Source organism: Leucopleurus acutus (assembly GCF_964270905.1).
Source record: "Leucopleurus acutus genome assembly, chromosome: 10".
Lineage (NCBI taxonomy): Eukaryota > Metazoa > Chordata > Mammalia > Artiodactyla > Delphinidae > Leucopleurus > Leucopleurus acutus.
In genome coordinates, this window is record NC_139153.1 from 62305411 (window position 1) to 62326218 (window position 20808).

General features: G+C 34.9%; 1 protein-coding gene across 2 annotated transcripts in view; it reads left to right on the forward strand.

Moving 5' to 3' along the window:
- Nucleotides 1–255: 255 nt before the first annotated feature.
- BMP5 (bone morphogenetic protein 5) overlaps nt 256–20808 on the forward strand; it is a gene marked incomplete at its 5' end in the record, with an annotated part of 117328 nt that continues 96775 nt past the window's right edge. For both annotated transcript variants that reach the window (XM_082848838.1, XM_082848839.1), the window contains one exon: nt 256–745. In XM_082848838.1, coding sequence (XP_082704964.1) covers nt 256–745 — 490 coding nt within the window. The remainder of the gene's footprint in view (nt 746–20808) is intronic.

The following is a 20808-nucleotide window of genomic DNA, read 5'->3' on the forward strand; positions in this document are numbered from 1 at the left end:
ACTGTGGATAACTGGAAATCTGAGTTTCAGCTTTCTTAGAAATAACTAATCTTGACATATTCCAATATATTAAAATTAGGGCAGGAAAATCAATGAGGATGTGTGTTCAGAAATGTCACTGTCATGAAGAATAGGTAAATTTGTTTTTCAGCTACTGGGGAAATATACCTCCTAAGAACTTAGATTTTTTTGTTTTTGTTTTTGGTAAGAGGACAAGAACGACTAAAAAATATCAACTTTTGCTTTTGGACAAAAATGCATCTGACTGTATTTTTATTTAGGGGTATTGTGGGTTTCCTCTGGAGCTGCTGGGTTCTAGTGGGTTCTGCGAAAGGAAGTTTGGGAGACAATCATGTTCACTCCAGTTTTATTTATAGACGACTACGGAACCACGAAAGACGGGAAATACAGAGGGAAATTCTTTCTATCTTGGGTTTGCCTCACAGACCCAGACCATTTTCACCTGGAAAACAAGCTTCCTCTGCACCTCTCTTTATGCTGGACCTGTACAACGCCATGGCCAGTGAGGAGAACCCCGAGGAGCCGGAGTACTCTGTGAGGGCATCCCTGGCAGCAGAGACCAGGGGAGCCAGGAAGGGCTCCCCAGCCTCTCCCAATGGGTACCCTCGCCGCATCCAGTTGTCTCGAACGACTCCCCTGACCACCCAGAGTCCTCCTCTAGCCAGCCTACATGATGCCAACTTTCTGAATGATGCTGACATGGTCATGAGCTTTGTCAATTTAGGTATGTTGTTCGTTTATTTGTTAATCTATGTTATTGCGAAGTGGACGTTTTCCTAATGGTAAAGTAGCTGCCTGGTAGGTGGTCATGTTTATATATAGTCATTTTCTATAACTCTCCTCTCCAGCTTCTGTTTCCTTTCTTTCATTGACATAAAATAAGATTTTGCCTTAGGCAACAAAGTCATGTGTATATATATTTATATTTAATATAAAAAGCTAAAATTAAACACATCGTTTGGGTAAATTTGGGTCTTTTCACATCTTGTTAAAATTTCAACTTTGCTTAAATGTATGAATAAACAGGCAATAGTTTAAAAAAAGGAGAATTTATGAGGATAGCTAAGTTATAGGCAAAATAATAGTCATAGTAATAATAATAATGATGATGATGATGCAAGTATTTACAGATGGAAAAGTAAAAGTGACATTCTGGACCATTTTTTGGTTAGTAATTTAAAAGGCATATAAGTGTAATTTATATGCCACTTAAGAACTCTCATTTTAGTGAGGAAACTACTGTGAAAATATTGATGTGAAATTAATTAAGTTTAAATAATATTGTAAACGATTACTATCAAAGACTTTCAGGGATAGATTCTGAAATGCTGTGAAAAATATTTTGGAAAAGAAGTTTCAATCTAACATTTTTTAACTGTAATGATTAAAATATATTATACTTCTTTGACTTTTTTCAGAGGCAAGAGAAATGTAAAACATGCTATGATGCTTTACCTATACAGAACTTTCCTTGTCATTTAAGATAAAAAAATTTCAATTGAAAAATTCTTTAATTAACAGGATGGTTAGAGAATAATTTTAAAAATTATGTTTTAGTGCTGATACTGACGTTACCTAGAAAATTGATATTGACAATATCAAATGATAAGTTAGTGCCCAGTATTTCATCTTGCAATAATATTAAAGAGTCACCACTTTAAAATGATTTTACAGGGGCTGTAATTTTCTTTAAATTTTTTGGTAGTGACTGAAGGTGAAAATTTACTATCTTTAAACATTCAAAAAAAACCACATAGAGTGTATTTATTTTTGAAGACAAAACTTAATCAATAAATTTAATCAATTTTAATGTTATAACTTTTAAAACTTTATTTTAAAAGTGCAGTCTACTTGGACTTAAAATTGACGTTTTATTACACACCTAATTTAAAACTTCCTCAAATAATATCTCAAAAAATATTCTTTGAAAAGTCAGATAGCAACAAATCTTAATAACACATGATGCTTTTATAATATGTGTTGCTTAATATGCCCTGATCATTTGCTCTGAGCAATCCTAGCAGGAAGGATAAGGTACCTAATAAATCATATGTTTCACGTTACAGGAGACAAAGCTCTCATTATAAGTTTTAGTAAGTCATCATTGGTTGCCTTAATCGAGTGTCATGGGGGCCTTTTCTTCTACATGTAATTAACAGGTTCCTTTGGAACTTTCAAGCCATTAAAATATATCTTAATTCTAAATTAGTTTGCTTTTTCTTCATGAGTGGCATGCAAATGTGACTCATGGTATGTTTGAATTTGTAGCAATTTCTCAAGCTTATTCATTAATTTAAGTAAGTTTTAATATTTTCATAGAAAAAATGCAATTTAGCATGATTTACATATTCATAAAATAAATCACTGAAAAAATCAGTTCAGGTCATCTAAAATCTGACAGGAAAGAATGTGTTATGTTATGTACTTTATAAAACAATAGCTCAGTCATGAATCTTTTCTAATAATATATTAAAATTGAATACTTTGATCATTCACAAGAGAGTGTATTTGTTTTTTCAGAAAGGAATGAAGTATGATTTTTGAACCCGTGCACCACTGATTTTTATAAATCTACATAGAATAAGAAAGCCAAAACCAGTAATAAAGAGTTTTATTCAAGGACTTTTAGGACCATTTTTGTCATTAAGAATACTTATATTTTTAAATCAGTAGACTTTTGATTATTTGTTTGGATTATAATAACAAAGCAGTTTATTAACTATACCATGAAATATAATTATTCATTTTACACTAGAGAAACAATACTGAATATAAGCTTCAGAAAATTTTTATTTATTTATATATTCTTATCATGCTTAACTTGCTGAGTAGTGATTTATCTTCAATAATAGACCGTATTCTTTTCTCCTTATTTAATAATTCCAAACGAAATGTCTCACATGAAATTACTGACAAATTGATTGTGATACTAAGTGAGTTTTTCCTAGTAGTCTCTGAGGAAAATTGACCCACAGTTTTATTTTATTATCTTTAGACCATGCCTTCTAATACGTCCAAAGCTTATAGTCAATCACTACTTAGTAAAAAGCTTTAACTTCTATATTTCTTCCATAATAAAATAGGTCAAAGTATACTTAGAAAAGGTAAGAGTGTAATATCATTATTAACGGTGCTAAGAATTTCAGTGCTTCTTACTGTAAAATTCATTAACCAATATTATCGGAAACTTTTTTCACTTTCTGTAAGACTCAAGAGGATTTTATTTTATTTTTTTAGTATCTTAAAAGATATGTATATAGTAGAGATTGAGGGCAAATGATCAAATTAGCAAGAGGCAAGGGATTTGTACTGAGGAAGTCACCTGATATTTAAAAATGTGAAAAGAATCTGTTGACACTTCCCGTAACAAGTTGAATTATATAAAATGGATCTAGTAGCATCCTTGTTATTAATGCCTGCTGTGTCATTTTCAAGTCAAATAATGGATTTTCTACAATTATCTTGTCATTCAGAAAGACATTTTTTCCAACATAAGTTTTGCTCACCAAGAACAATTAAATTTAATTCAAACTCTGAATCATAATTAAAAAAATCTATTTTTTAAAATTTCAGATGAGATTAGTTTTATGTTCATAAGCATAAAATAGAGTAGAATTTACTAGAAGAAAAAATAAAATGTGAATAAATGGCCTCAAGGCCAATGTAAACAACTAAATATGAAACCAAACACATTATTCTGACCTTTAAATTATTTTAGTATTTGTTCACTTTGAAGAAACAAATATTAATTATTAATTGTGTGAAGAGAAGCTTTCCACCTTATTTTATTCATTATTCTTAGGCCAACTTTTGTCAGTCTCATAGTCTATAGCTTTTACAGATTGACTTCTCTGCTTTCTCTCTAAAACTAATGAATATCAGTGGAATTTTGCTTAGTCAATTCCACACTATTTAGTTAGTAACAAAAATATCTTTCTGGTAAATTTTTTCTTTTTCAAAAATGTTAAGGGTTAGTTTATATATCAAATACCTTTGCAAATTAAAAGAATGATTAGGTAAGTTGCTTGCAACATTTAAGCATATCTCTAGTTTACATAAACAAGTAGTGTATTTCTAAGATCTTTTAGTTAGAAACCAATTTGATTACTTGGTGATCATAAAATTAAAATGACATAACACTGTAGATGTTTTAGAGGAAATTACAAAAACCGGTCAACATAGGAAATTCACTTTTGTATTATTCTTTGTCAACATATATTTCCCTGATAAAGAACTCCGGGTTTATTAATGGGCTTTGATCAGTTGGTTTGGAGTCAAATACTCAGATACAGTTCAAGAATGTATATTCATTCTCAAGCATAAAAGTATAAAAATGTGATGCTTACATTTTTTCATGTTTCATGACAACATATTTAACATGTTAAGGTATGAAATAGAAAAAAATGCTTAAACCCTTCTCCCCTATTTCCCCAAATCATTAAACTCCCTTGGTATTGGAAGAAAAAAAATGCTTATGCCCTCAGTTGACAGCTTTGAAAGACATCTTTGATATTTATTGTTGGTTTTGGCTGACTCAAGTGCCCAGTGGAGAGGAATTTATACACAGATCTACCTAAAGATGCCTATCTATGTAGTCTCTCCAACAGGGTTATTAACACTTGTGTAACGTAAACACACCTATAAACACACACACAAATGTTTTTTTGAGGAAAGGGGGATGGGATGGAAGGAAAGATGATCTAAAACCATTATAGTACATATTCATGGATTATGCCTGGAATCACAAATGGTAATACTGGGTAAAACAATCATTCTTTACAACTTTTCACTTTTGAAGAGAAAAGAAGTCACTGAGGGTGGAGACCTTTTTCTCTCTTCTTCATCAACCCTTGGCATTCATGAACGCACCCCAGGGGGATTCTCGTTCTTCTCTAAAGCTATGTCCTTGCTGATTGATGGGCATGGCTGCAGAGATAGTTATAATCATAGTTTAAATAGAAGTTTTTTGCACGTTTGAACGGTCACTCACAAATCGCTAGTTTTAGAAGTTTAATCAGAAGTCATGGCCAGAGAGAAGAAGGTATGATAACACCTGTAGAAGGGCTTGGGGCTGCTCACCCACCATCTCCAGCTCCTTCCCTTTCATTCTTCCATTTTTGCAATATCACCTCTCTCTCTCCTCCCCACCTCCTGCCCTTCCCATTTGTTGGCCTTTCCTCTGTAGTTCTAGGGCCTCTCCAGCTTCAGGCTTTCTTGGCATCCCTCTCCTGACTGCCCCCACCCTTCCTGGGGTCTGCCTTTGGTCCTTGTTTCTTCGTGGCTAAAGGCTTAGATGAGCTGAAAATCAATTCGTCACAGCTCCATCATTGAGGTACAGTCTCCTGTTTTCTCTCTGTTGAGAAGGAAAAGGTTATGATGGGCCCATTGCAGCCTCCACCCATCAGGAGAAAAGCTCCCCAGGGCATCAGAACCTCTCTGGCTGTTGCATCCCCTTTAACTGTTTCTCTACCATGCCTTTCATCTTCGCCTCCTCACCTCTCCCCCAGGATCCCATGGACTGAATTTAATTGTTTTTGCCATTCTTATTTTATAACAGTATTAAAATTTAAAAGGGGAAATTCAAGGGCAAGTTAAAAAAAAAGGGAAAACGCACCACTGAACAAAAATAACGCTAATCAAAAATGCGATCCATTTTTGGTTTATAAAACCCATTGGCTAATAGAATTTTTATGGAATACTCGTGGCACGTCTGTAAAGAAATGAGGATTTCCTTTGTTAAGTTGAAGAGAGATGTTGAGAGGGCATAAAGAGATCAAGAGTAACGGTTGGAGACAGAGAACAATGAGGATGAGATGGAGAGAGTAAAAGTATTTTTTAAAGCCCTGGAAAGGAGGAAAATGAATGGAATGAGTGTTAGGGGCCGTCTCTGGGCCTCGCAGGTAGAGGCTGTGGGGAAACCCTCTGTCTACCTCATCCTGACACTGCTGCTAGTACCACATCCCCAGCCACATCGGCTCCAGGGGGAAATTCTTTCATCCTTCCGGACTGAAACACAAAAGCGGGGCAAAGAGAGGGGGCGCTCTCAGTGTGTGTGTACAAGGAGCACACAGACGGGCTACTCACATTTACAGTCATAAATAATGTAGTAACTCAGCTTGAAAAAAACATAGGTTAAAGGAAGAGGCTTCCCTGATGCAGAGAGGGGCTGAGATCAGAGGAGCCACTGAAAGGCTGGGAGGGAAACAATGCATCCCTTGTTCTAGGGAATATTTATGAGTGCTTCTTTGCACCTTCAGTTCATATTTTATTGGCTGGGCTGTGGGGTTTCCCCATTTGCTCATCTCTTAAAATAATACCCTTGGCTAAGATATCCTTTAAAATACACCAGTCAGCCCTGACAACTGGCTCATTTATTTGGGGGGAGAAGGAAGCTGTTGTGATGTTGATGTCTAACAGGAATGTTTAAGATCCAGTCATGGAGCTTAAAATTATGACAGTGTGATAAAAATCATAGTGGGAGTATTCACCTGCCTTTTTTGGAGATGTTTACAAGAATCTACTCAACTAAGTAGTAACTCCAGGTTTGTACGAGTCTTATCTAAACGGCTGTGATAAAATGATAATCTAATAAGGTAGAAACAAAATCTGTTAAAGTGTACAATGTTTAAAATGAGCAAAAAATGTCATTTGTAGATTTGCAAGAAGGTTGTTTAGCGGTTTTGGGAGAAAGGGAAATAACAACAAACATTCATAGCCAAAGAAAGTACATGTCTACACTTGGAAGGCAGTGAATTACATACACATTATACAAAACATAGAAACCCAGACCTTGTGTAATGTTAAATTGTTTGATTGGTATAGAAATGAAACAAAGGTTTAATTATTTAATAATTATTTTATAATTTCTAAGATGATGAAGATCCTTGCCTTTATGATGATGTGTCCTTTCATTTTACTTTTCATAAACAATGGAGTCTTGGGGCTTGCCTTACAAAAACAACCCTGCATTTTAGAAATAAATACATCTAATTATATTATCTCTTACATATTGTGTTTATTTAACTTCTTTCTGGAAGTAAATAACAATTTTATTGTTCCTGTGGTTTAACAGCTTTCCTTAAGTTGTTTGCAATAAAGAAAATAGTTTAAAGAGGTTAGATGCAAATCTCACTTAGATTTTATGCAGGCCTATGAAACATGTCAACATCAAAAGGTTTATTAACATTTACAGACCCCTTCAGCTATGCTGTCCTGATATGAGAAATTCAATATTATTTGTTGCACACAGATTTCCTGTCCTCAGTGAAACTTGGCTATTAGCCTTCCTATAGAGGGAGAGGCAGTCTATTTTCAGAATTCTGAGTCCATGGCATATTACTGCTCAAACGGCTTTAAGATTTAATTATAAATGAAACCTAATTGCAGAGTAGCATAGAAGAAGCCAGCATGCCTGGATTAGGATCCCATAGTCTACACTTTCTTGCAGGGTGACCTTGGGCAAGTTACATCTCACTGTGCCTCTCATTCCTTGCCTAAGAAGTGCTGCTGATAATAATACCACCTTCCTCCTTGGGTACTGAGAGGATTAAATGAGTTAATCACATACAATTTTAAGAAGAGTATTTGGAACCTAGTGAGACCTCACGAAATGGCCGTTATTGTTACTGGAATTTCATTTGTAGCCAACATCTGTACCACATTTGCAGGAGCAGCTAAGTAATTCACGGAGCCCAATGTAAAATGAAAACGTGGGGCCACTTGTTTAAGAGTTATCAAGAATTCCAAGATGGTGGCAGCATGGTATTAGACCCGATGCGGGACCCTCTTGAGTACCTATTTGATGACATGTTACACTAGCAGGAATCAAGCCCTATTCATCCTTTTCTTATCCCCAGTGGAAAGAGACAACATGCACAAAGTGCATCATTTGAGGAGAGTTTAATTAATGTTATAATATTTCTAATGTTGTAGGTGGGGTTTTCTGGAAAAACTGGAGATAATGCAGAATGTGGAAAAGCAGGGGAGCCTTCTTTCATGACTCCTAGGATGGAACGGGAGCAGAAACAGTTACCAGAAAGCTTAGAGGAGGACTGTAGAGGGAAGGCACCCTGACGGGAACAGTGGCCTTTGTGAGAACGATGCCAGGCAACCAACCCCTATGGACTCAGCAGGGAGGGAGGTCAAGCAGTAAATACCCAGACCTTACTTTTCTGCTGCCTTTCCCATTGGCTGATCTTCACTGAAAGCCAAGGGCCGTGGAGCCCATTGGATCAGCTCCTGAAAAGTCAGCCTCTCCATGTAGAGAGCTGAGCAGAGAAACAGGGAGAGTGTATATTGAGACATCAACTGAAGATATTGGGGACAACTGGATAAATGCATATTGAATGTTTAGTCAACAGGAGTTCTAGAATCACTTCAATTTCAGTGCAAGTTACTGATAGGTATGTTAATCCTTGTCCTGGTCAATTTATTGCAAAATTTAAGAGATAATCATAATATAGTGTGAGAACTAATTATGTCACAAGTTGGTGAAGTGGCAAAAACAGGCATGGCATGCTGAAAAAAAATTCTTAAATTGTATCTGGATCAGTAATTTCACATGATATATTAAAACTGTTTTAGAGGAAACTGAAATTAGAAACAAAACCCACAATACAAACAGCAGACCACCATTGCCAATCACAAAACTCAGTAAAGAAAGCACTAGAATATACGCAGACTCATAGGGCAAATATAAAGGGCAATATGTGTTTTCAATCTCTAGGCCTGTTGATTCTCAATTCTATGTCATTCTTCCTGAAACGACCCGTGACTGTGTGTTAAAGTTTTGTGAATTCTGAGTGGAACCATATAAAATTCTCCACAGTGCATGTTGCAGGTAAAATTCATTTCAGGAGGAGGCAAATTCGGATGATTGTCTTTCTTCTTTGTTACCTTTCGTCTCCCCTAGCAGAGTTCCTGTGACTCACAGATGCGGAATTTCATGGGGGAGCAGGTGTGTCTGCTGTTTAGTTCTCATAAATAACCAACCTCTAAGCCTCGAGGCCAGAGCCATTCCCCTACCCTTTAATCCCAGAGGAGCTTTGAGTAGAACAGCTTCTTTCCAGTATAAACTGTTCCCCTTCAAACCTTTGAAGGATGGAAATTTTAACCTGCTTTTACTTCTATAATTATCAAAAGCAGAGGAAGGGTGAGTTCGACTTGGAAATTATGTAGGCTCCTCTGCAAATAACTTTGATGCAGACATTGAAGACTCATTTAGTGAGGAAGAGGTGAAGGTCATCAATTCTATAAGCCTTATGGTTAATATTTTGTAGATGTTTTCTTTGCTCAGAGTGAGGAGGGGTTATTTGGTTCTCTAACCCTCTCAGGAGCGTTTAAGTGTAAGCGTTTTGGAGTCACACTGGTTCGAAAATCAGCTTTGCATTAACACCTGCATATCTTTGAAGAAACTAATTCACTTCGTGAGACTGTTCCCTCATCTGTAAAGTGGAGATCATAATACAGAATTGTAGTTAGGACTTAATAAGGCAAGGGTATAAGTCTTTGAGCCGACATGAGCAAAGGATGCAATTAACGATCCCTATTGCTACTATAATTCCTTCTACTAGAGGGATATCCATGTTGTTCTAATGTTTCAGTTGGTGTTCTACGCCCAGTCCACCAGACATTGTCAGATAATTTTCTATCTGAAACTGTGGAACATTATGCACATGACTTTTGCTCCATCCAAAAGAAAATGAACTTGAATTTCAGGGACTCTGTCTTCAAATTGGTCAGTTGATGGGCTCTGCTCCCTCCTTGGGGTGTCCAAGGAAAGGTCAGTTCATGACTGAGCCTTTGGGTAACTGTGGGGCTTCCCTGTGATCACCTGAAGGCAACACTTTCTGTGAGTTGCTGTTGAAAGGTGCTTTTCAGTTACTTTTGGTCCCTTTCCTAGAACGAACCCAACATTCTACTTTAGTTCCAGATATTACCTTGCTTGTCATGGAGAAGGGGAAACTGATGGCAGGCCAAAGTGATAATATAGAATTAGAAAACATGTGGTGGTGAAGCCTGGGCATTCTCTAAAAGACCCTTTTGAAAGACAGGAAGAAAAAATCTTGAGTTCGAAAGCTTATTTTCAGAAGCTAACTTGTGTTTTTCTTTAGTTTTAATTTTGCAAAAAGTTGATTCATGATGAAAATATTGGTGAATAAACTCCTGAACTCTAAAAGAGGAAAGCCACTCTGTTCAAATGATCATTCAATCCTGGCACTTTTAGTGTTGTCTGTTAATCAGATCATGTTTGAATTTATGATTTTCTAATTTGTAGCTGTTCTCATTACTATTTGTATTATTATTATCATTTTGTTTCTATTTCAAACAATTCAGCCTTAAGCATTTTGACTTTCCTAGACTATTTCTTTGGGTGTTTCTTTTGTTTTTCAGATGAGAGTCAGATCTTTTTATTAATTTTTCTGAATTGCTTCTTGTTATAATATTTTAAAGCAGGATGGGAATTTATGAGTTTTATCCAAAAAGTCACACAAAAGGCCATGCATGAACTGTGGACCTCTGTTGATTACAGTATCCATATTATAAAGTCATCACATAGACTTATGATATTTCCTAATATGTTGAGTGGGAAAATATGGATTTATTGTTTTTTCATTATTTGATAACATGCTAAAGATAAGTCATTACGATGCTCTTTGCTAAAGTTTTCATTGTGATGAGTGAAGTTCTTAAACTAAAATATGGATTCCAAAATTTATTGACATGTTCAAATCAACAATTAGGATTTTTTTGTTCCATAATGCCATATCAAAAACAGTTAGCATTTTACAGTTATTTACTTGGAGGGAGAATTTATCAGAATTAAGCAAGCTGTTTATCATTGTTTTTTTTGTGTGTGTGTATGTGGTACATTTAAAGTATATGACGTTGTCACATAATTTTAAATGATAGTATAGTTATAGCAACAATGACAACAATTAAGTATAATTCCTGTGCTGGGAACTGGACTAAGTGATTTACACGCATTATTTTAGTTAATCTATGTCTCAGTTTTATGGGTAAATAGTTTTCTGTTCCCATTTATTGGTGTGAAAATTGAGACTCATCAGAGGTTAAATAACTAACAAAGGTCACCAACCTGGTAAATGGCAGAATCAGTACTGGGACCACGATCTGTCTGGCTATACATTTTTTGTTCTTTGTCACTACTGTTTAGCTTAGGTAACCTACTTTTGAAATATATAGACAGCAGTGCAACTTCTAACAACAATAATCATCGTTTTCACTTTTCTACATCACTTTAGCATCCAGCACTCAGGGAAGTGGATATGACCCCACAATACACATCTGTGAGCACTGGAGATCTGACAGGTCATTCATTCAGTCATTGGGCAAATGGAACTGACTACCTACTATTGGGTCAGGCACTGTGGAAAGACTCTGCCTGTCCCACTGCCAAGATCACAGGGCAAGAGGAGCCAGGTCCAGGCCCAGAGTTCTTGATTCTTGTGCCAGGATTCTTTTGCTCAGTGTCACCAACTTTCAAGAAATCACACAAAAATTCCAGCACCAAGTAAAAAGAAAAGCACTAACAAACATTATCTAAAAGAATGTGTTGCTTTGTTGTTGAAATAACCAGGCAGAATTAATCTCTTGTGTGCAGAGAAAATAGTTTTCAAACCTAAATTACTTTAAAGACAATTAAAAAAAAAAAGCTTCTTACCAGCAAACAGAACCTAAGGAAGCCTGTTAGTCCAAAAAGCATAAGGCAGAGGTAGAATCAATCTTCAGCAAAGCTTAGGGACTCTGAAACCTGCTGTGTAGCGGGTAGAACTTTACCAATAGGAGATATTTCCCCTAAAATCACTAGGTGATTTTAGGGGAAATATCTCAAAAGAAGGTTCACATTTTACACTGCATGCTTACTGCATGTTCCAGACCTAAGTGTGGCTTAAACATTCATTATTTATTTGTGCTGTACTTAGGAAATAGGGGTAAAGGTCATACAACTTTTCAACTTTAAGTTATTTGATCTGTCTAAATTTTGACCCCAGACCCTAACTTACTTCTTAATTTGTGTGCTAACAAGCTTGTGTTCAGTGTCTCCTTTGTCACTGTAGACACTGCACATGATGTGGATTCAGGATATAATGAGTCATTGAAGACACATTTTATCATGTAGGGAATAACAGAGAATTCCAAGAATTGGTATACAGACCTCTTGGATACATGTCTTTTTTTTTTTTTTTTTAACATCTTTATTGGAGTATAATTACTTTACAATGCTATGTTAGTTTCAGCTTCACAACAAAATGAATCAGTTATATATATACATATATTCCCATATCTCTTCCCGCTTGCGTCTCCCTCCCTCCTACCCTCCCTATCCCACCCCTCCAGGCGGTCACAAAGCACCGAGCTGATCTCCCTGTGCTATGCAGCTGCTTCCCACTAGCTATCTACCTTACGTTTGGTAGTGTATATATGTCCATGCCTCTTTATCGCTTTGTCACCCTTTACCCTTCCCCCTCCCCCCCCCAAAAAAAAACTGACATGAAAAACCTAGGGGTGAAACAGGAATAAGGATACATGTCTTTGAATCTACTCAGGATCCTGAGCATTAGACCATTATTACTTCAACTTGATTGTTGAGAAACATTGACAAATATTTTACCACTGTTTTACTCTTTACCAACAATCTGCTGTGACAATGAAATGAACTTATACAGCAAAATGTGGATCTAAGTCTCCTGGGGAACCATGCCCCTGACTGGTGTTTACCTGTGAGTTCATATCAACAAACACCAGATCATCAAAGTGAAATGATAAAAGAAGCCCTTAAGATTTATAATGATTTCTGCTCTACTGAAATTCACTGTCTTCCACAGCTAACACTTATTTGGTGCTTATAAATTACCAGACAGAGTGCTAATAGCATTTCAAGTGCTAACATTTAATTCCCACAAAATTACCCTATTTTACAGATGAGGAAACTGAGATCCAGAGATGTTAAGGCATTGGTCCGAAGTACTACATCTTGTAAGAGGAGGAACTGGATTCAGAATCTAAGCTGCTCCCTGCTGTACTGTGTTGCCTTTGTAGATGCTGTTGGGAAGACTGTTGGTTGGGACATGGTTTGAATTCTATCAAGTTCTACATATTTTTCCAACACTTCCCATATTGGATTTGGAATATTTTTACTTCATTAGTAATGCTTTACGTTTTAGGGGAAAATAATTTCTAGTGATGAACTTACCAAGAGTGTTATCTCTGGAGTTGGGCTCCTCCAGGCCGCCTTCTGAACTGGGACGTTTTGGCCTTCTGAAGGAGGCAAATCCTCATAATACTCACAAGGCAGAGGGAGGCAAGCATTTTGAAGACACCAGTGATACTGACCTTTGTGCCATGCAACCAGCTGGCCAGTAATGAGGAATGGAAAGGGGATTTGTGTTGATTCCCACCTTCCAAAGACAGACTTGGGATGAACAGGAGTAACGTTTGGCAAACTAGAAAAGAGGTAGAATTTCAAAGTTGCAAACAGTAACAGGCCTCAAAAACAATGGTTGGAGGTTGGAATAAAAAATCGTGAGTTCATTTGGATGCTGGAAAACTATCAAAGTGCTGGCCAGTGTAGGAGGACACATAACAGGGCTGCCCTGCACCTAAGGATGAGTGCCTTGTCACAGCTTTCCTGACCCAATCCTGGACTGGTCAGTGAATGTCATGAGATACCTACTAGACTAGAAGTTTGGGCTACAGGACCATCTACCTACAAGTGAGGAAATTCCTGCTGCTGCAGATGGGAACTCTGGCAGCTAGCCTCTGCTCCATCTTGCTAGTTGTGGCTGAAGTCTCCTCTGTATGCTATATAACTGAACACTCCACACTGAGTGCATATCTCTTGATCTGTAGCAGCTACAGCCCTAATCTCTTGCACGTGTAAAGTGAGTGCCTTTCACATAACTCACTCATTGCCCCTATATCACACCAAAGTTAAATCTATTATTTCTGCTTCTTATGTATTTTATAAATTAAAAGCTAAGATCTTGGGATAATTAATTTTTTTTCCAAGAGAAAGTATTTCTGGGATGAAGTGTTTGAGGGCAGCTGCCCTCAATTTCAGCTGCCCTCAGCCTCAATACCAAGCCAAGAAATCAAAAAAGGGCTTGTAAAAAGCAGAAATGATTGTTCATGTATCAACTCTTAGCAAAATGCCTGAGGTCTAATTTCTGCTTTGAAAAGCAATCAAGCGGTATCTGCAGAGTAACGATGAGCATCTAAGATGACACCTGTTTCTTTTTAAAAATTCTGTTTTATTTCTCTCTCTTCCTCCCTTTACCTACCTGTTCCTACCCAATCAACCCATGGCCTGATTGTAAAGTAAGGGGAAGTGTGAACAATCTCAATATCTGACTTCTAAATATTTAGACTGAGATGTACTTAGAAGGTCAGAAGATAAAATTATTGTTTATGAATGGATCAAAAATCATTTTTAAATTCACTAACTTCATTGACATATAATAACTGAAGCCCATGCTGAATCATGATTGTTTAAATTTCTTGGGCACTTTTAATCACTGACTCTTTTTAATCAGAATTCTTAATATTTGTAAGGTGATTTCATTGAAAGCATTTCAAGTCCTTCTAGGGAGTGAATCTGAAATTTTATAGTCAAATAAATTTGAAGGATGCTGAGAAACAGTAATTAAATAGAGTTTGATATTTCCAAGAGGAGACTTCTCAGTATCTTTATTATGCTAACGGGCATGGTGAATCTCTGCAAAGAGGATGTGGGTTATAGGGTTTCCTGTGCACATTGGACTCTGGAACTCTTCTGACAGAGCACCATGGGTACCTGGGGTTACAGGGAACTCACTCTGACAAAAGCTCTTCCACGTGGAAATCCTGTTATATAAAAGCCATTTTGGAAATACGGCAAGCAGAGCATTATGATAAGCTAATTTGCTGACACCATGGCCACTTTATTTCCAAAATTAAGCAGGAAATAAAGACTTAGACGTAGAGAACGGACTTGAGGACATGGAGGGGAAGGGGAAGCTCCGACAAAGTGAGAGAGTAGCATTGACATATATACACTACCAAATGTAGAATGGATGGCTAGTGGGAAGCTGCTGCATAGCACAGGGAGATCAGCACGATGCTTTGTGACGACCTAGAGAGGTGGGATAGGGAGGGTGGGAGGGAGGCTCAAAAGGGAGGGGATATGGGGATATATGTATACATATAGCTGATTCACTTTGTTATACAACAGAAACTAACACAACATTGTAAAGCAATTATACTCCAATAAAGATATTTAAAAAAAAAAGAAATTAAAAAAAGAAAAAAATCCATGACATTAAGAAAAACTAAAGAGGAACAGTTGAAATTATTTTTGATAATATATTTTCTTTAATCCAATATATCCAAATGTTACTGTTTCAATATGTACTCAATATAAAAAAGTTAATGAGATATTAAAAAAAGAAGGAAAAAGTTTAAATTCTGTTATCTAGAATGACCATTGTTTATATTTTTATATATTTCTTTCCATACTTTTCAAACATACATTTTTCATAGAGTTGAGCAACGTTTATGCAATGTTGTACCCTTAGTTTATTCTTGATTTTTTAGTATATGACTTTTCTCATTTCTTTGCATGCTCTTTATGGGCATACTTTTAACGACAGTAATATTTCAGCTGAAAAATTCATTTGCGTAAACATTCTTTTATAGTTGAGCATGTAATTTTTCCAGTTTTTACTATTATATGTTCCATTGCAATGGATATCTCTCTCTCTATAAGTGTTCATAAACATTTTTCACAATTTCTGATCATTTTTCTTAGAGTCTGTTCTTAAAAAGTGAATTATTAAAAAAAAAGGTATAATTGTCTTTTAAATCTCCTGAAAAATATTACTAAATTTTTTTTCAGTAAACTTCTTTCAATTACTCTTTGCACCAACAGTAAATGCTAGAACTATTTTATCATACTGACACCTAAATTAAATCTAATATATTTACATTCTTGATAATCTTAAACATCTTTTTTTTTTGAATTTGTATTTCTTCTAAGATCGATTCTTTTATATATCTATTGGCCATTTATATCATCTCTTTGGGGAGTCCTATTTTGATATTTTTGTTCATTTTTCTAGTTACTTTATCTCATTGTTGCTTATGCCTAGAAATTCCTCCTGTGCTTAGGTATTTAATAATTATTCACTTCTAATTTTTAAAATTTTTATGCTTTGATTTCTCGCTTTCTACCTCACTTGTCATTTGTGTATAACAGTCAGGGGAAAACACTCCGTTATTTAAGAGTTTGGAAAATATTCCATCCACATCCCACTCTAGAAATAACTGCTCAAAGGTGCAATGTAGCTGATTCCTGGAATAGAAATCAAGAAGAATGGGGAATTCATAGTCTTCAAGGAACCACAGTTTGAGAATTAAAATCAGCTGAACAAATAAATTTGGTCTAAATAACCTTACACCCAAATAATCTCCTGTAATTTAATTATAAAACATGCATTTACAGATGACCTAAGAACAGAGCTGGCAGAGGGGTATAAGTATCTCATTGATTATAGTACTTAAAGGTGGCATTTGAGGATTGGAGAGAAAGAGCACTAAGTAAATATGCACATTATTTTTAAATTGATTAGCCATTGCCTGCATTTACCCACAAAAAACATACTTTCTAGTTTAGTATCAAGTTTGTTTATTGAGTCTAAATCTCTTTCACAGAATCCCGAGATGGTTTGGAATTACTTTTGCCATCAGCCCTTGTTTAAATGATCACAATGATGTGGAATACTTATGACCCACTTCCAGCACCTTGATCTCTTTAGTACCTTCTTGGCTGATAGCTACATCTGAGATTTAGGAAGAGTGCCAGGATATGCCTGCACTTTTGTTTTGGCTAAATCTGGTCTTTAAATGATGATTTTTCATTACACGTGTTCATCATCTTATCAATATCTCTTAGCCCTGAAAAGTTCAATACTGTATCATAGTGTATAGTTTTAAAAAAAGACATTTAAGCAACAGTTAGAAATCCAAATATTAGTACGATGGTGTCCTAACTGCAAAAATAACTCAGCTAAAGTGACAATCAAATAATTAGATAAATTCTGAATCAAGGAATAAAGTATATCACAGATATACAAGCAGAAGAAATTAAGGGTCAGAATTTTATATCAGCAAGTCTAAGGTCCAAGAAAAAATGAATGACATCGAACAGAGCAAGTCACTATGATCATGGACTATATAAAACAACAAAACTCCAGCATTGCCAAATCTTTATATGGGAAGTAATAAATCAAAATGCACAAAACAAAAATTGTTAAAAGTGTAAGTAAAAATTGATAAAAACAAATTTGTAGTATGAAATCCTACCATACAATTAAAACTGTATGATAGAATACACACACACACACCCCCACACAAATATAAAACAAAAATGTACCTGACTAATACAATTAATGAAGTTAAATTAATTGACATATCTCAAGGATTGTACTTTGAAATATTTTGACATGTATCAAATTGTGTAGAGTATATACTTTTTCTGAGATTCCATGGACTGTTTACATAAATCACTAATTGGATGATACATAAATCCAAAATATTATAAAAGTTATGGAAAGCCAATAGGCACATAAAACCATGTTCAACGTCATCAATCATTAGGGAAATGCTATTTAAAAGCACAGTAAGATGGCACTACACATCATAAAAATAGCTAAAAAGGAAAAAACAAAACAACAAAACCTCCCAGTAAAAGTGCTGGTAAAGATATGGAGCTCTCATAAATTGCTGGTAGGAACACAAAATGACATAGCCACTTTGAAAAAAATCTTGGCAGTTTCTTATAATATTATACATACACTATCCATCGTGACCCCGATATTTCACTTCTAGGCATTTACTATAGAGAAATGAAATCCTAGATTCACATAAAAACCTGTGCATAAATGTTTACAGAGGCTGTCTTCATAATTGCCCCAAAGTGCAAAGAACTTAAATGTCCTTCAGTGGCTGAATGATTAAACAGGCGGTGGCACATCCATTCAATGGAATTCTCAACAATAAAAAGGAAAGAACTATTGATACATGTTAAGATATAGATGAATTTAAATTACATTTTTCTAAGTGAAAAACCACCAGACCCATATTGTATGATTTTATTTATATGAAGTTCTAGGAAAAGCAAAACTATAGAGATAGGGAACAGATGAGTGTTTGCCAGGGAGTAAAGATAGACAAGAGTTTGATTAGAGAGAAGTTGAAGGATTTTGATAGAACTGTTGTGAATCTTGGTTGTGGTGGTGGTCACAGACCTCTGCATTTGTCAAAAGCCACAGAACTAATGGCAGGTTTTACTTGTGAAAGTACGTTACAAAGAGGCAGTTATTTTATATGCCATATTTACAGTTGAATATTCATAAAATACATAATAACTCTATTTAAAAATAAATTTCTTGGGCTTCCCTGGTGGTGCAGTGGTTAAGAATCCATCTACCTATGCAGGGGACGGGAGTTTGAGCCCTGGACCAGGAAGATCCCACATGCCCACGTGCCGCGGAGCAATGAAGCCCGTGCACCACAACTACTGAGCCTGTGTTCTAGAGCCTGTGAGCCAAAACTACTGAGCCCATGTGCCACAACTACTAAAGCCCACATGCCTAGAGCCTGTGCTCTGCAACGAGAGAAACCACCATGAGAAGCCTGCACACCGTAACAAAGAGTAGCCCCCACTTGCTGCAACTAGAGAAAGCCTGTGTGCAGCAATGAAGACCTGGTGCAGCCAAAAATAAATAAGTAAAATAAATAAATTTATAAATAAATAAATTTCTTGACAAATTAAGAAAGAAATAAATGTTTAAGAAATAAATTTTAGAAAATACCATACATGAAAATTTATCAAAACATAAGAATGGTTGCCAAAGGTATACTCTAGGATAAATTCATGCCTTTAGAGCGTTCATACTAAAAGGAAAAAAAATAGAAATGAATGTAGATTAATGAATTAAGTATTTTATTCAACATGCCCCATTAAGTCCTGAAAGGATAACATACAGAAATAAAAAAAAATATATGGAATTAGAAGACAAACTATGAATTAATTCATTTAAATGCAGTTAATGTGAAAGGCCAAGTAATCAGTGAGGTTCTGGCAAATATTATTATACAAAAAAAATTAAATAAATAAATAAAATGGAAAGAAAACAAATAGATAAATGATATATAATTATAAAGACAACACTTTATGGAGTACTACGTTAATTCTATGCTGATAAGTTGAAAATCTTAATGAGATAGCTCAAGAATGAGAAATATGAATAGGTAAACAACACTGGTAGTTATTGAAAATTTGATTAAACTATTATTTTGTCAAAGATTTGGAGCTTTGGCATTTGGGGCAGGGGAGTGAACAAATTAAGAAACAGAAATGCAAATGCTAAATAAACTGGTCCAGAATGCTAAAAAAAATAGCTACAAAGTAATTTTTAATAAATTAGCAAACTTGGATAGGAAAATATGAAAAAGAGTCTTTTTCTGCATGGCAGAAATCTCAGTTAAAATTACTTGCAAATCAAAATCAAGAATCCTGTGGCAAAGTCTTAATTAAAATACTTGCAAACTGAAATTAATTTAAAATAGTCATGTATCTTTACCAAATGAGTTTGATCCTAAAAATGAATGGATAATTTAGTATCAGGGAATCTGTCAATTCAAAGACTTACATAATCTTGATTGATGGCATACCTAGAATATTGACAATCAGAGTCATACACCTGGCTCCTCTGTCTGACAAATTATTTTCAATAATAATAATGAAATCAATCCAGTAAAATAAGACCACAAAGAAAATACAGTGAACAATTTCCTTATTGAATGACGTATATAAACATATATATATGTATATTTTAATAAAATAATAAAAAATAAAAAATTACAGTAAAATAAGAAAAGGGGTACTTGATTAACACTTTTAAATTACATTAATACATTTTTGGAAATAAAGGAAAATAAAGAAAAATACTAACAAATATCAATATTGGTCAAATACATAAGAAACAAGATTAGAGTTCTTCTGCAACTTTGTCAATGATTTTGTTAAAAGCAATCTTTGTATATTATTTTTGTAATTTGTAATTTACAATTACATTATAATTATTTTCAGTATCAGTATAGCCATTTTCATCAATCTATGTTACTCCTACTTGATCAAAGTATAATTTTTGTAAATTATAGTTTTGAGAAGTTTCTTTCAGCACAGCAATAGATATACAAATAGTTAAGGAAGGTCTTAAAACAAAAGGATAAATTTGAGATTTGTAAAAATCCCATTTCACTTTTCTGAAAATTGCCATACTGTCTGTCTGTGTTTCTTTGGGTTATTTCTAGTGGTTTTCAAAAGTTTTCATATTTGAAAATTTTGTGCTAAAATATCTTCATATTCAGAAAATTTATAATAAAATTCTGTTATATTTGGTAAAAACTTCTGAAGTTCAGAATTGTTCAGGTTCACTCTGGGTGCTATTTGTCCCCAAGTCATGTGATACTATGCATTCCTGTATTTAAACAGTATATTCGGTATAAATAATGAAAGCACAGTGATTGTAAAAAATATATATATAACTGAACTTAACTTCTTACTCACCCATGTGCATTGGGATTTGCTCTATAACCATCAGTTCTCCACATTAACATCCACATAATGAAATGTTTATTAAAGGATACAAAATAAAAATGTACTAATTTGAAACCCACATATGAATTATGAAAATGCAACAGTAATAACAGCAATTTTTTGAA